This window comes from Misgurnus anguillicaudatus, chromosome 5 (assembly GCF_027580225.2).
Source record: "Misgurnus anguillicaudatus chromosome 5, ASM2758022v2, whole genome shotgun sequence".
NCBI lineage: Eukaryota > Metazoa > Chordata > Actinopteri > Cypriniformes > Cobitidae > Misgurnus > Misgurnus anguillicaudatus.
The window spans coordinates 29720250-29738029 of record NC_073341.2 but is presented as its reverse complement, the minus strand read 5'-3'; the positions used below and the strand labels follow the sequence as shown (position 1 = coordinate 29738029).

The following is a 17780-nucleotide window of genomic DNA, read 5'->3' as shown; positions in this document are numbered from 1 at the left end:
GTGTATGTAGATAAAAACGTATAATGCTAAGGTAATTAAAACATAATTGTTCATTTTTTAAAGGTGACATAGAATGATTGAAAGGAGTATTTATCCTTGTTCTGTGATGTGACATGTAGACAAAAATGTTTTTGTTTGGGTCTGTAATGCCTTAGAAGCTTCCTAAAAACCTCTCTCAGAAAGCTCTATTAGGGTGGGTGATTTTAAACAAGTGGTTTTGCACCTATTTGGCTCCCCCTACTGGCTTAACTTGCAATCTCATTACTGATTGGCTGGCTTTGCTGCCACTCAAAAAATGTAGCCAATTATTTTAAAGTAGAGGGGCCGTTAGATGCCTGTGATGTCATAAGCATCAGTTTTTCAGATTGGGCTGTTTTCTGGCTGACATTTCTAAAAGAGGAATTTCTATGAGACTGAGATGTTTAGCATGTCTAGCACTTTTTGTAGGTTTGTGAATGTGTGTAGATTACCATTATTCAATAAAGACAAGGTAAAAATGGTTTTTCATTCTCTGTCCCCTTTAAGGTCTTTATTCACCACTTATAATATAGTTACGTATTATATTGCATTTCTGTCAAAAGATTCTTCTAAAAGTTACACACTGCACCTTTAACTTTATTTTTGGAAATTTTGGAGTACGGTATTTATTAACATGGGTGTAAATAAGTCTTAATTGAAATAATCTAACCGCACTATGTTTAATAATGTCCATATGACCTCACCAGTATATAATCAGCCCAGCGCTCTCGTGCACTCTTCAACGCCGCCTGTCTGAGCTTCATTAGGTGATTGAAACGAGACTGTGACCAGTGTTTCGGCCCCCACTCGTCCGTGTATGACCTTGCATCACAAAAGTATAAACAAACTTTTCTTTAATAAAAGCTAATATTTTTCAACAATCTTGCATACATCTACTACTAAATAGTATTATGCTGTTTCTGGTGCTTATGGTGTTGTTGTAGTTTGTATTTTTAACTACTTTGGAACAGGTAATGCCAAAATGCAAATGTGCTTTGCTAATAAAGTATATGCATGATAAAGGTAAATGCAAGGGGTTACAGTTAATAAATGCAATCATTAGTACACATCTGCAGATTTGGTATGGGACATTGTTTCATGTGGAAGCAATTTAAAGCAGTTTCAAATACAGAAACTCACTGCATGCATTTTCAGTCTAGTAGAGAGATAAACATGTTGTTTAGATCTAGCTTAGATCCACATTTAGAAAGTATGGCATTGTAATACTGTGACCAATTCTCAAAACAAACAGACATTTGTGCTAATTGACACTGACACTCTTCCAGCATTCTGTTTTGGAAAAAAAATGTTTCCAGCAAACCTTGGCTCCTCCATGGGCCTCCACTCAACGTAATGGTATCTGCTCTGCCTGTTCTTCAGCCATTCTCTCAGTATTGCTGTAGTATTGTCCACATTATGGTCTGAGGCAGCCCTAAGATGTTAAAAGGGAGATTTTACTTCATTTGAACCTAAACAGTACAATCTTCAAAAAAACATTGTTGATCAGTAGCAGTTCAAATGTAGCCTCAGGCCAGGGTGGAACCTCCCAACAATGCGTTTTGAATTACTCTAAACTTGTGACATAAGACTGTTTTACTTCATTTGAAAATGTCAAAAGTGGCATTGGACCATCTAGCTCTATGTTCCTAGTCTGATAAATTCCTCAAGAGTGGTTAAATGCTTGCAAGGAAGTGAGGAACTTACCAAGAACCTGCCAAAGGCAGAAGATAAAGACGCATTGTTAAGTTACATTTGCATAGTTTTTAGCATTTAGATGCAGATGAAGCATGTTTAAGATTTCTTTTCTGTGGATTTAAGAAAAACGCAAATGCACAAGCATGCCCATGTTTTGACTACATTACAAAATTATGAATATTTAAATGCAGTGACATAACAGTGTGTTTTCCCAGCATAGCTCACGTGTAAACACTAACAGACGTAAATACACACAGAGTTGAGTCAGGGCCGTTTTGCGGTGCCAGTGGAAATCTCCACAGCAGAAGGATCCTGCACTGAAACAGTGTGGAAGAACCGACAAATATCGACATCACCACCTCAGTTCTCACATTCACACCCTGTACATTTCCTCCCCGGATTTGTACCAGAAATTATTTCCATCTTGTGGTGTACGCTTATATTTACATAGTTACACAAAATGATGCATCTAAATGAAACTGGCTGTTCTGGATATATTTAAAACTACAGGGCAAATTAAACTCTCAGTTAATGTGTTGTCAAGTATAGAAGGGCTAAATCAGATACTAAAAGAAAATACTGGATTCAAAATACAATTTTCAGTAACAAAATACACTCACCTAAAGGATTATTAGGAACACCTGTTCAATTTCTCATTAATGCAATTATCTAATCAACCAATCACATGGCAGTTCCTTCAATGCATTTAGGGGTGTGGTCCTGGTCAAGACAATCTCCTGAACTCCAAACTGAATGTCAGAATGGGAAAGAAAGGTGATTTAAGCAATTTTGAGCGTGGCATGGTTGTTAGTGCCATACGGGCTGGTCTGAGTATTTCACAGTCTGCTCAGTTACTGGGATTTTCATGCACAACCATTTTACAAAGAATGGTGTGAAAATGGAAAAACGTCCAGTATGCGGCAGTCCTGTGGGTGAAAATGCCTTGTTGATGCTAGAGGTCAGAGGAGAATGGGCCGACTGATTCAAGCTGATAGAAGAGCAACTTATTTGACTGAAATAACCACTCGTTACAACTGAGGTATGCAGCAAAGCATTTGTGAAGCCACAACACGCACAACCTTGAGGCGGATGGGCTACAACAGCAGAAGACCCCACCTGGTACCACTCATCTCCACTACAAATAGGAAAAAGAGGCTACAATTTGCACGAGCTTACCAAAATTGGACAGTTGAAGACTGGAAAAATGTTGCCTGGTCTGATGAGTCTTGATTTCTGTTGAGACAATCAGATGGTATAGTCAGAGTATGGCGTAAACAGAATTAGAACATGAATCCATTATGCCTTGTTACCACTGTGCAGGCTGGTGGTGTAATGGTGTGGGGGATGTTTTCTTGGCACACTTTAGGCCCCTTAGTGCCAATTGGGCATCGTGACCATTTCTGACCATGTCCATCCCATTATGACCACCGTATACCCATCCTCTGATGGCTACTTCAAGCAGGATAATGCACCATGTCACAAAGCTCGAATCATTTTAAATTAGTTTCTTGAACATGACAATGAGTTCACTGTACTAAAATGGCCCCCACAGTCACCAGATCTCAACCCAATAGAGCATCTTTGGGATGTGCTGGAACGGGAGCTTCGTGCCCTGGATGTGCATCCCACAAATCTCCATCAACTGCAAGTTGCTATCCTATCAATATGGGCCAACATTTCTAAAGAATGCTTTCAGCACCTTGTTGAATCAATGCCACCTAGAATGAAGGCAGTTCTGAAGGTGAAAGGGGGTCAAACACAGTATTAGTATGGTGTTCTTAATAATCCTTTTAGTTGAGTGTAAAACCCCCATGACCTAAAATGACTTTAAGGAATAACAGAAGTGCAGTCTGTTATTTACTTGCTAAAATATTTTTGCACATAATATCTCAGAGCACAACCATATTACCTGCCACGAACATCTGCATTGAGTAATAGTAGTTTAAACCTGCATATAAACACACAACCACTAACACATTGTCAAACAACAGATAACAGTGAATGCACTATATATACAGTATATAAGTATACAGTAGCTAATGCACTCTTCTACTTTAATTTTACTATTCAGTTACAGTTAAAACAGGCGTAAAGTACTGTCGGGCCATTCCTGACTTTTTTGTGAGCTTTGCATATCCTTAGGAATGTGTAAAGTGTGTTTTATAAGTGTTCAAGGTTTAAGAGCATTTAAGAAACAGACAGCATTGAGTCTGATTAGCAGTTTGATGCTTTATCACCGGTTAGAAACACCTGACACACAGGTAATGACAGGTAGTGCGGAGTGTGTCAAACAGATTGTATTTTCTGATGACTTCAGTGTATACGTGTGCCATAGTTGTAATTCTATGAGAAACCCATTAAACAAACACAAAGGACATTGTGTATGCATGTGCATATTGTTGTATATGCCTTAATGCACGTTTGTACTTGCGCTCTTTGGACACAATTTGTCATAAGTTACGCAGCAATGTAGCTCAACTGGTAAAACGTTGTGTAAGCAATGAAAAAAACATAGTTCGATCCCAAGAAACACACATATTGAGCTTGAATGCACTCTAAGTTGTGTTGGTTGGAATAAAATGTCTGCCAAATGTGTAAATGTAATGTCATCAGTTCTCTGTTTGTTCCTGTTGTGCATTTATTTCACTAAAAAATGCACAACAGGAACAAACAGAGAACTAATGGCATTACATTTACATAAATTCAATGAACATTTTGTTAAACGTGGCTGTCATACTGCTAAATGAAAAGATACACACATCTGGAATATATGGACATGTTGTGTCTCTTTAAACGCCTCCTCGGTGGTTTATGTTTGCACATGTGTTTTCTCTCCCCAAGGGGAGAGACCCTCACAATGCATTTTGGGTTATGCTGGTGAACAACGGAGTCATAAACCTAATGCACATTCTTGAACATGTACACACATTTAAGATAGGCAGTGAAATTTATGATTTCTGCATGGCTTTTTACTTTTTACATTTTTCAATATTTTACTATGTTCTTACCTCAACTAAGATGAATTAAAACATACCTATAATATATTTTTTTCAATGCGTGCACTTTTAATTGTTGTAAAGCGCTTCGTGAATGTGTTAGCATTTAGCCTAGCCCCATTCATTCCTATGGCTCCAAACAAAAGTTTTATTTTGTGCTACCATACTTAATCGTGTAACTACTCATGTAACAGTCTTTAAATTGGGAAAACATGGAAGTGTTTGGTGGCTTTTAAATTCATCCCTGTTTGAACCAATAGGAATGAATGTGGCTAGGCTAAATGCTAACACAAGGCGCTGTACAAAGATTAAAAGTGCATGCATTGAAAAAAGATAGATATGTATTAATTTGTCTAAGTTGAGGTAAGAACATAGTAAAATATTTAAAAACGGTGGTGTTTTCCTTTAATGATACATTATCGGTTAAATTTCTGCATAAAAAAAGAAAAAAATTAATTATATTTTGCATAAGTAAAATGTATATGATTTTAAGGACCATTAAAGATAAAGACTTATTACCATAAATCTGTGGACCTTTTAACATAATGAAAAACACCCTTCTCCAGACATTTGTGCATAAATTACAAACAGAACTAATAATGCATAATTTTCTATATGATTAAACAATCGAATTCCATCAATCTCTCTATTTTGAGGCATGTTCTTGACAGGTTGTGGTTTCCGAAATGTTCAAACATCTGTGCTGATGTCATTGTATGTCTGTTTGTATGAATGATTTGGGCCTGCAGCTTGGCCCTGCTAGGGTGGGCAAAGTTACATTCATGACCCAACAAGCAAACAGTCTGAAGAATTTGAACCTCTGAGCAAACAAATGACTTGAATTTCTAATTTTTAAAAGTTTTGTTAGTCATATATCTAAACGGACGTAGTCGCTTCACCTTTCCCTTTGACCTCATTCCCTTAGTGCTAAATTAACCTTTGACAAATTTCCACACCCAGGGGCAACAACAGTTTTCTGACACTTTGCTCAAACAAAACCCATTTCACTTTTTGTAAACTTGTGAGGGCCAACTTTTTGAAAATGTCATCACAAATACAGTGACACATCAAAAACTGGCTTGTTAAAACTATTTAAGTGAGGCTTTAGGGCGATAATCCGCCTTTGCCAATTGTTTTCTACATAAAATTAACCAAAATGTAAAAACATTCAGTGAAAATATAATCTTGATATCATTAATATCAAAGACCAAATATTGAAAAAATTAAAGGACAAGTTCGGTATTTTACACTTAAAGCCCTGTTTTCAGATTGTTTATGATGAAATAGAACGGTTTTGACTGAAATTTCGACATATGCGGCTGGCCCGAGAATTTTTGGGTGTTTGTTGTTTCACCTCCCACCTCTACAACGGCTGAATAGGTGCACTTAACAATCCTTCCTAAAATGCATTAAACTTTCGTTTACAAAGAGGTGAAACTCACCGAGTGGTCAGGGGTGTTCACTGATATGCTCACACAAAAATCGCTGCAAAAGATGCTTTCCAACAGGTGTTTTACCGTTCCTTGTAAACTTGTGGACCTATTTTTCCAAACGCCTCACACCCGTATTCTTCCGTTGAGAGCTTGAATAATAGACACTCCAGCCCAGTTGGTGGCGATAATCCACATTTGCCAATTGCAAGAATACAAACAACGTTCCCGGCGCGGAGTAATACCGTACCTCACAGCACAACTAATACAAGTCAATGGAGTTGGCAAAAACTATGATAAAACCTGTTGCAATGCGTCTTTTGCAGCGATTTTTGTGTGAGCATATCAGTGAACACCCCTGAGCACTCGGTGAGTTTCACGTCTTTGTAAACGGAAGTTTAATGCATTTTAGGAAGGATTGTTCCAGTGCACCTATACACCCATTATAGAGGTGGGAGGTGATACAAGAAACACCCCAAAACTCTCGGGCCAGCACCACACGTCCAAACCTCAGTCAAAACCGTCCATTTCACCATAAACAATCTGAAAACAGGGCTTTAAGTGCAAAATACAGAAATTGACTAAAATCAAACTTTGATGTTCCTAATCTCATAAATAGATTACAAGCATTCAGCCTGGATTTCACAGACAGGGTCACATATCATTAGCCTATATAAAGTCTATGAGAAGTGCTGACTACTATAGTTAACTACCTGTATGCTTGCGTGGCAGGATATTTCGCTCCAGATTTGTATGTAACTGTGCAATCCTGCTGTGCTTTGGAGGAAGCAAGCCTTTGCTTATAAAAACCTAATTTTCTTTCTTCCACCACCCATTTGAAGTTTATTGTAGTTTTCAACCTCATTATCTGACTGCCCGAGGCTCACTATCTCTTTCACTCTCTCCTCCATATGTTTTATGGAGAGCATCTGGACAACACACGCTGCTCACATACCTTCATCTTTTACTGTTTCTATACCTGCAGTAAATAGCCACAAACAGCAACTATTAGGGTCCTATGATATTTTATAAGAGGAGTTTAGGAATTGTTTTTCAGATGTTGCCAACTTCATCTGGGCCTTACCCATTTCTGACTTCAGCTATAACAATGAGTCTGCTGTTTTACCAGGAGCGTGTATGATTATAATGTAAGAGAAAAGGTTTAAGGTAATTGCATGCTAGTTGTGAACAGCAGGTGTTTTCAGTACTTTTCCTACTGTATATTAACACTCATTTTGCTTTGTGACTAATGTTTGTCTGTTGAGGCCAACTAAGCAACTATGACACACTTTGCACAACGGTAGTGTTAAAACATGAAGTGTGCATACACACTGTGTATTACACAGTATGCTGAAACCGACACAGTATTTATTAGTAATACAGTGGAAATTAGTAGAAATGTGATTATTTGGTTAGCATGTTGATTTACGGTGTGTGCCCCTAAATTTTTTGGTTGCGCCCCTAAAATGTTCAATTTGGGGCCACTGTGCTTGTAGTGAAAAAAGTTAGTCTGGAGCCCTGCAAGGTGAGAACAGCTTCATCTCAAGTTAATTAAAACACAAGTTGGAGAAGGACAATTTGCTATCTCCAATTTACCTAACCTGCGTGTCTTTGGACAGCATACGGAAACGAGAGTACCCGGAGTAAACCCAGGCTGACACAGATATAAAATGCAAACTCCACACAGAATGGCCTCCGTACCCAGCCAGGGCTCAAAGCGGAGACCTTCTTGCTTTGAGGCAACAGTGCTACGCTACCCACTGAGACTCTGTGCCGCCTGCAAATCTATTATAGAAATAGGGCTGTCACAATGATTAAATAATCATCTCATCGCAATTGTTTGACCTTGATTTCAGATCACCGCGATGATTGCACATCTCTCTAAAAAACACAAGGGGGAGCTGCAGCGCTTGTATAAATGAGACAGTGTCAGATTACTTTTAAATGTGTGTTATGTGTATTAATATTTACTGCCAGATAAACCTTGCAAAATATTGAATTTAAATAATCACAACAATCTGTAAAAATTATTTCATAAACAAAAAAATGTATGAGAATTAAATGTCAAAGCAATAAACAGGCAATTAATCGTCATAATTTATTAAACAATTAACCGTCAACCAAATTTCATAATTGTGACAGCCCTATATAGATGATACTTATCATCAAAACGTGCTTTAAATTGCATTTCAACAAATGTTAATTTCAATGAACACATCAGTTATAGAAGTGTATGTGTATACATTTGCATTGGCTATGCCCCCAAGCATGGGCTGACGTGGCTGCCCAGCTCTTCAGATTGAGGAGGGGGGCTTGTGAAACCTCTGCAAAAGTCAAATTCCTCCAGCCACTCTCTGTCAACAGTTCCCTGCCATGTCACGCACATACAGCATTCGCTAACCTTAAGAGCAAAATCTGCTCTTGCTGATTACAAAATATCAGAAATAAAGACCAAAATAGGTAATTTGATTTTGTAGAAGAAAAATGACACAAATTGCAAACACACATCTATGCAGACGTCTCCGAAATGTTTTCCTTATGTGCTCACAAACAGCAGAGGTGCGCAGTCTCACCTGATATGCTGACAGGATTCATAAACACATCAGCAACACTGTAAAAAATGTTATGTGTTTAAAGAATGAAAGCAGATCTTGCTGATGGGTAAAAGAATGGATGGATGGAAAGAAACGAAGACAAAGAACACTGCTGCTCCAGGCAACAGCATATATCGCCTATGCCAAAATCCGCCTGTGATCTTAGTGGTTTACCAGATGAATCAAAATAGCCGACAGCACTAAAACTGCAGTTACCTCACTGTTCACTAAAACATTCCCTTGCAAAATTGCATGCTTCACGCATTCCTCTCATTTTATGCAAGTCTTCAGTCTGATCACCAAGGTACTATGGACAAACTATGGTTTCTTTGTAAATATAGTTTTTTTATAAGGGATAATGATAATACACATAATATTTAATAACCTTCCCTGACCCAACACACTGCATAATCCACTCCAGCTCGACTGAATAAGGTCTGCCATCACCCTGACGTCTGGACTTTTTTGCACCATTACTCAGTCTTGCACTTGATGACTGGTTGAAGCCTTCTTGGATCTCTGAGGCTTTATGAGGTTTACATTGAAAGGTCAGACAGCTGTTAACTGTTGTAGGCAAGAACAGATGAGTTCTGTTCCTGCGCAACCTTACTGAAGCTACAAAGAAGCTTTGGACAAAAGACAGCGTGGGTGCAATTTGGGCCACAGACCCCACAGAACCGATGTTTGCCAGGGTTCTGATCACAGCAAACAAAATACAGAACACTGGCAAACACACACAGATTTAATAAAATACAGATAATACGTTATTATTTACAGATCTGTTCCTCGATCAATACCCTATTATTAATCCTTATGCTTTGCTTACTCTTATAAAACTTGCCCAGATGCCCAGCATTCCCCACAACAGCATCATCATAACTGATTAATTTAACAACCGAGTCTAGGGGGAAACTAGTTGTACTGCTGTCAATAAAATCACATCATAACAAAAAGACAAGAAACAGGCACAATAGATGAGCAGTTTCCATAAATCAAACTTTGTAAATATCACTTTAACTGCTTATGGCACAGCTAGATCAAACTTATTATGTCAAAGACCATTAGCCAGACTATGGAGGTAATAAAGGACGGTGACTTTATCTCTCTGAGCTATGAATTCCTGTCTTATGTCCTTAAAGTCCCCATGAAATGGAAGTAGCGATTGCCTTATTTTCCCCGTGGTGACGTATATCCGAATGAAACGGCTTTTGAGATGAAATAAGGCAGGGGTGGATTTGAATTTGTCCATCGAGATCTGATTGGATCGTTTGAAGTTGGGTCGTGTTGCTAATTGCTAATCGCTGCGATCTTCTCCCGGACCCCGCCCACCTGCCATACTTATGACCGGAAGTGAAAAGAGATCGTTTTGAGGAGGGGATGAGATTTGCATTTTTGATTAAAGATTATGAGCATACACTAATTTTTTTTAAATAATGAAGCTCACAGATAAGTCATTTGTTAATAATACCACAATATTAAAAAAATATATATATAGTTTTTCATTTCAATTTCATTGCGACTTTAAAGGTGCAGTGTGTAAATTTTAGCTAGTGGTGACGTTGCGAATTGCAACCAACGGCTCAGTCCACTGCTCACCCTTGCTTTTGAAACGCATAGAGAAGCTACAATAGCCCCACCGGACAACATGCCATCGACGGAGACAACCTAGTAAAAACACTTAGTCCATTAAGGGCTTTTGTAGAAACATGGCGGCACAAAATGGCAACTTCCATGTAAGGGGACCCTCGGTGTATGTAGATAAAAATGTCTCATTCTAAGGTAAAAACCACATAACGGTTCATTATGAAAGGTCTTTATACACCCCTGATAATACAGTTTTGTATATGATTTTGCATTTCTGTCAAGAGATCCTTCTAAAAATTACACACTGCACCTTTAACATTGTGGTATTTGTTTAGCACATGCCAAACAATAACAGAAGTTCTCAGATTCATGGCACACATTATTCCAGAAAAAGGAAAATTAAAACAAAATAGGAAACACATTTTTTATATTTTTGTTTCTTTAAAGTAGCCAGATTGTCTACTATTTCTGAAATAGTGCAGATAAAGATATACTGTAGATCCCTTTCTTAGAAAACTTCCTTTATAAATTAAAAAAACTCTTTGATGTCCACTCAGTGGGACAGAAGTGCAACAGCGGACAGAGCCAGTAGGGATGAAATGCCACTTGTTTTGGCCGCTCATGGTGCCCCTGTGTAATTTCCGACTGTACCCCTCCCCTCCTCTTTTCTCTCCCTTCATCCATTCTTTACCCTAATTCCCTGCATTCTTTCACAAGGCAGTGAAACCTTTCCGCCTTTTATCTGACTGCTCCGTTTGTTCAGTAAATTCCCAAGAGTCTCCCTAAAAACAAACGTATAAATACGCCGACAACCGGTCCGTAAAACACAACTCAATTTGCATTTCCAGAAGGAAACAGCACTGCTTCTAAGTCAACAAAAATCACAGTTTTAGGTAAGCTGATGCTTTATGCATCAGTCAGTGATATGTTCCTATTGCAATGACACTAAGCATGCAACTTGACAATAAGTGCTGAAATATATGCAAGGAACACCAGATAAATGACTATTATTCAGTATACAAATATACCCTGCTGAAACCCTAAACAGTGCAGCCTTAAAAGTACTAAAATGAGGCACTTTCATGGGTTGTAAAGAAGGTTTCTACAGTAAGTATACCCTTCATCTCTGTTTAATAAGACTGACCAGTAGCGACTACCTCAAAGACATCCAATCTCCTATTATATCAGTAAGGTAAACTGCACATATTAGATTTTTATAAAGAAAAGCATTTGTTCTGGCTAAAACTGCAAAGAGAAAAATTTATAGATTGATTATTTATACAATATGGCAAAAACCACTGTCAATGTACTCACAGATGTTGAACACTATAATCCTGTGCAGAGTAGATGCAAAAGAGGTCAAAATGTATGTATTTCCCTTTATGCATGTGCTCCATTTAAACCTGCAAGTGTGGTCTAAAACATAAAGCAAAACAGTGAGTTCACAGTCAGCTTAGAGACACACAGAACTGATAATTTACCATTACATCCAGTTCTGCTTTGATGGTGGACCAGATCAGCATTAATCTGAAATAAAAGCTGTGTGTACTTCTACAGCTTTCGTTGTAAGGACAAGTTTAAGACCATCAGAGTGAGGCAAGTAACTTTCTAACACCCATTTAAAGACTGAAATACACTTATATTTATGCATTCGGTAGACACTTTTATCCAAAGCGACTTACAGTGAATTACAAGGTATACATTTTTATTGGTATGTGTGTTGCATGGGGTCGAACTTTTTGTGCTGCTTATGCAATGCTCTACCACTGAGTCACAGGAGCATTGCATAAGGTTAAAGTAAGTGGCTGTTTATGTGTGTAACTATGCCCACTATTTAAGCTGTTTAATTTAATATTACCAGCAAGCATATCCTTCTTTTACAGAGGAACAGCTGAAGAAGACATGGAAACATGTATGGGTAAGATAGGAAGGACATCATAATTGCTGTAATATTTTGCAAACATCAGCACCATTTCAGTGAATTATTGGCAAATCCAGACAGATTTTACATTACATAACTCCTCTGAAAGTCTAGCAATCATTGCTGCTTATAATTAAGAAGATTATGGTAAAAACTTAACATGTAAACCATGCCTGTGGTGTTTTCCCATAAAGTATACTACAGTTAAACCATGTATTTGGTATTATAGTAGGCTAAACTGTGGTAAAAAGTAATATTCTGTAGTATATTGATTGATACATTATAGTAAATACTAAAGTACACTAAAGTTCAAAAACACAAAATTATCTTGGTTTTTACAGTTTACTAAAGTATATATGGGTGATTCTCACGAAACCATTGAAACACCACGGCACTAATGATTTTAGCTTTAAAATGTGTAATATAGTAACATTAAAAAGCATCAGAATTAACACAATACTGTGTTCTACCTTGCACAATGTGTGATTTCAACATAAGAATTTATAATTGGAAATTTTATCTAATTTTCTGCTGAAATTCTCATTACCGCAATGTGTCCGGCTGTGTTTGAACATGCGTTATGTTGTAATTTAATCAAATTAACACAAAAATATTAGGGAAAAAAATAAATGGATGTTTTGCTAGACTACTTTAGATGACAGAAAAAATATTTACTGAATATTCATGTATAATAATAATGAAGAAAAATTAGGAAAATGATGTGTCCATGTCTGATGTTCTCATCCTCCTCAACACTTTTTGAGAACAGTTTAAGCACACATACAGAATTTTAATAAAGTTTGATTTTGAGTGACCAAGCACATGGACCGGTTACTTCAAGATGGCTACCAGGTAAGATCATTTTTTTACAGTTAATTTGAAATATTGTCTTGTCAGAATGCTTACACGACATTTTGATTATCATTACCGCAACAGATGCTTATTAAATGTTAATTTAATTAATAGAAGCATAATACTTTGATTTTAAATGCATGTACAGAATCTCCAAATTATGTTCTTTCAGGTTTGTCGTGTCATTTTGAAAATATGTCAGTGTTGATGTTTTCTGACTGTTGCGGTAATGAGATTTTTTAGGACTAATTTTTTTAATTATGTTACAAAAACTGTTAAATGATAAGTAAAAGTTTTTAAATTAATGTTCCCATTTACTCCAGACTTTGTTTTTCAATGTCTGGTGGGAAAAAAAAGTCAATTTAAGCCATTTTTACATTTTCATGCTTGACATTTTTAAAACCAAGTTTTCATGAGAATCACCCATATAACGTGTAATTTATCGTGCGAGATGTTGCTTAACCAACAGAAGTATTTAATCTCCATTAACATGTAATTAAATCCGTGCACACACGCGTGCCCAGACTGTAGTAAAAGCTCGTAACGGGTCTGTTTCACGCATACAGCGGCGTCTCTGTTCCTCTATAATCTGCCAGAAGGTTTTCATTAACCAAAGCTTACCTGCGCACCGCACACAATAACTCCACTATATACCCGACCTTTCCTGCACCACCGCGCAAGCTGCAAAAACAAGTCTAGTTTAGCCATTCTCACCATATTGCAATCCGATCCTTCGGGTAGTCCAGCCTGTCGATGCAGCCCAGGTAGTAGGGCAGACTGTGCGCTGAGTTCCGAGCCAGGATCGCGATCATAACTTTGGGTTTGAGCAGAGAGGATTCGGGCACGGGATTCGAGTCATGCGCGGGCTCCGCATGGCAGTGTTGCAGTATCAGAGCGCAGAGCACAGCCGTCCTTAAGAATCCCTCAGCCGGCATCTCTGCCTGATGAAGCCCGCTGTCACAACCTGAGCAGTTCAGTGGTGTGTAACGAGAGTAAGTGGAGAGCAAAAGTTGCAGGCATAAGAGAGAAAAGAGAGAAAGGGGCAGGGTTAAGGAGGGATTGTGGAAAGGTGGAGAGCTTAGCAGGAATCAGTTCCTCCTTCAAATATTCAGCTTGACCGCGCACCTGAGAACTGATGTTGCTTCGTAGCTATATGAGGCATTTAAGATTTTTGCTATGGGCTAGATGCCCATATGTCACATAAATCTAAAGCAGCGAATCTCAACCTTTTTCACTTTAATTTCTACAATAACTTAAGCTCCCCCACCTAAATTTTTACCCAATAAAAATTTATATGGTTTTTGCATAACAAGAAAGATGCATATTTATTATAAAAAATTAAAATGCACTCACAGTCTTTCACTATATAAGTGGGGACATTTCGATCTCACAAGCTTTCTAGCTCCAACCCCAATTCAATACACTTCAAGCACATGGAAAACCTAAAAAATCATTCCTTGTGGTAAGTTTTGTAACCTCTTCTAATATGAGACTTAAAGGTGCAATTTGTGACTTTTAGCTGCATCTAGTGGAGAGATTGTGAATTGCAACCAACGGCTCAGTAGGCTTTCGAATCGGAAAGTAAAACTACGGTAGCCGGCTCAGGACAAACAGGTCAACGCCTGCGACCACGTAATGAGAAATGCGCTTTTTAGAACAGTTTATCCATTTAGGGCTACAGTGGAAACATAACACAGCAAAATGGCAACCTCCATGTAAAGGGGACCTGCGGTGTATGTAGATAACAATGGTTAATTCTAAAGGTAATAAAAACATGACAGTACATTTTGTATGGTCTTTATACACCACTGATAATATAGTTATGTATAATATATTGCATTTCTGTCGAGAGGTCATCCTGAAAGTCCCACATTGCACCTTTAAATTAGCGTCAATGACACAAAAAGAATGTTTCAATGATAAAATTGTACAAAGTAAATGAAAAAGGACAATTCTCCTGCTATAGAACTCTTTGATAGCTTACAAATGGCGGCGACACCCAAAATGCAGCGTGACATCATCTGACAAAGACCAATAGCCCTCGCGGTACTCTGATGTCATCCACCTGACGGTTGCAGCGCAGATCTCCTCCTGATAACTGCTACGGTGGGTAGTGTTACCTGTGTTTTCGCAATTATAATACTAACATTTAGACAGCTCTGCCACATGAGCTAGATCAGTGGTTCCCAAACTTTTTCAGCCAGTGGCCCCCCTTGTGTACGGTGCATTCCTTCGCGGCCCCCCAAAGAAAATGTGTGACAAAAAACTGTTCTAAAACTCAACATTTGTATATAAAAAAACCACTAAATTACACAAAAAAGTAGTGCTTTTGGTTAGTAGCCTTATTTCTTTAGGTTTAATTACACAGAAATCATGATTAATTAATATATTTCATGTCATAAAACCGGGGCCCCCCTGGTACCATCTCGCGGCCCCCAGTTTGCAAACCACTGAGCTAGATGTATATATGATTTGTTCTCTGTGGATAAACGTGTACTTACAGTTCCAAATTGGAAATTGTAGCGCAGTCGCAGTGAATTGTAATAATTATTTGCACAGCTTTTTGAATAGCCACTTGTGCAATAAAAACTGCACGACGTGAAAAGGTAAGACCCGTTTTTTCATTTAACCCTATTTTACTGAGAATTTTATCTCATATTTTTGTCTGTATTAGTTAACTCATGTGCTATCGCATTTTTTAAACGTATGTTACATTTGACTGTGTGGAGAGATGTCACAGTATAAATGTTTTGTGTTGATAGATATTATCTTGTTTTAGATTATATGTTGCTGAAGTTGCACTGATTAGTTTTAGTTAAAAATTACAGCCTTTGAAAAGCATTTTAATTTAAACGATAATTTCAGCGTTTGTATAAATAAAAAATGCATGGACGTGCACAGATAACAACGTTGTTATTTGTGCACCATGCATTTTTTATTTATATATAATGAGGTTTTATGAATGTGCTATTTGAGAATGTCATTTTGTATGGCCAGAGGAAATTATGCCATCGCGCCACTGGTGCTTTCATACTAGACCTGATATTTTGCTTCTGTTGATTTCTTATTCTGGATGTGGCTGTGAAACAGTGTGTCGCCCAGTTCTGTTTCCCCATATTCCTCCATTCTTTCCCCATTTGCTCATTTAATACTTTTCCATCGCGCGCTCTCATTCCCGTCCAAGCCTCGTGTATCCCACCACCACTGACGTCATCATTGTTGAGTTCAGTACATCTAAGGATTTTGTTGCAGCTGACACACATGCCTCTCCCACTTACTCTCTGCCAAAACAGCCTTATATATATATATATATATATATATATAAACGAGTTATGAAAGCTTTGATAATTAATTAGTTTAATTTCTTACATTGAAGTGGTGGCTAAATTTACAACAAATATGTGTGTAACTATTAAGTCACACTAATCGTAATTATGGTATTTTGACGGGAAATACGGGATGTGCCCTAAAATTGATTAAAATGAGCATATTTGAGGATTTTGAGCATTGAAACGTTTTAAAAAGTGTTGCTACATTTGATGATATCGCGCCCTCTAGTGTTTAGGTTTAAACGTTTACAAAGCAAAAAGTGTCAGTACATCTCTTGTACAGTAGTTCATTTAATCACACTAACTGATTTATTCAATTTACTCAAAATTTTTAAGGTAAGTGGTTGCAATCAATTTATTTAAGCTACATTTAAACAAAAAAGATTAGTAAAATAAAATAAAAAACTTTTGTTTAAATGTAGATTAAATAAATTGATTGCAACCACTTACCTTAAACATTTTGAGTAAACTGAATGAATCATTTTTTTTCAGTGCATGGTGACAATTCTTTGAAAAGTGAGTGTGATTAAATGAACAACAATAATTTTTTTCAGTGTGTTCAGCAACATAACAACTCATTATAATGCACCTCTGTGTATAATATATACAAATGTAAAGTTAAAGTGAAGCACACCATGAGCTTCATTAGAAAACAGACCTGCACAGAGCAAAACAAAACACAACAGCAGAATTTTCATTTAAAAGTTAAAGCTAAATGCTTTATCAAAAATCATCTGAGCACAGCCAAAGCATAAGATCTATGGCTGTCGCAAACCTGGTTTCTGTCTGTTATGTCATCTACGTCTGGTGCAGATTTTCACATTGAGTTATTCTGACAGAAGTTTCACTGCCAAAAAACAACACATGCGAAGTTTGGTTCTAGTTATTGGTGTGAAGTTTTCCATAATTAAAAAACTAATTCTCACACCAAAGTAACAGCAATGGTTCAATGGTGGTACTGCTGGATAAACTGTCAGTGATGATAAAGAATTAGAATAGTGGAGAGGCTAAAACTACAAAACCACAATGTGTATGGTTTATGGAGGAAAGAAAGCAATGGTCAGAGATTAAGGGATGAGTGTTAAAGATGAATATGGTGATAAAGCTGGAAATACAGAAAGAGAAAAATAAAGAGAGAGAGAGAGAGAGAGAGAGAGAGAGAGAGAGAGAGAGAGAGAGAGAGAGAGAGAGAGAGAGAGAGAGAGAGAGAGCTGCTGGACTGTGTTAGGTGTAATTGCTGTGAGCTCATGTTGGCAGTGCAGAGTGCCAACCAAGCCAAAACTCTCACAGGTCTCTCTCTCTCTCTCTCTCTCTCTCTCTCTCTCTCTCACACACACACACACACACACACACACGTATGT

General features: G+C 37.6%; 1 protein-coding gene across 4 annotated transcripts in view; it reads right to left on the bottom strand.

Moving 5' to 3' along the window:
• colgalt2b (collagen beta(1-O)galactosyltransferase 2b) overlaps positions 1–14662 on the bottom strand; it is a 28029-nt gene extending 13367 nt beyond the window's left edge. Inside the window, exons 1-4 of one of the 4 annotated variants that reach the window (XM_073867954.1) lie at positions 14444–14662; positions 13805–14054; positions 1340–1450; positions 723–840 (exon numbers count right to left, since the gene is read on the bottom strand). In XM_073867954.1, coding sequence (XP_073724055.1) covers positions 723–840; positions 1340–1450; positions 13805–14025 — 450 coding nt within the window. In that variant the 5' untranslated portion in view covers positions 14026–14054; positions 14444–14662. Of the gene's footprint in view, positions 1–722; positions 841–1339; positions 1451–1938; positions 2587–13804; positions 14350–14443 lie in introns of those variants that run through there. The other 3 variants (XM_073867953.1, XM_073867955.1, XM_073867956.1) reach the window with 3 other exon arrangements.
• Between the last annotated feature and the right edge of the window lie 3118 nt (positions 14663–17780).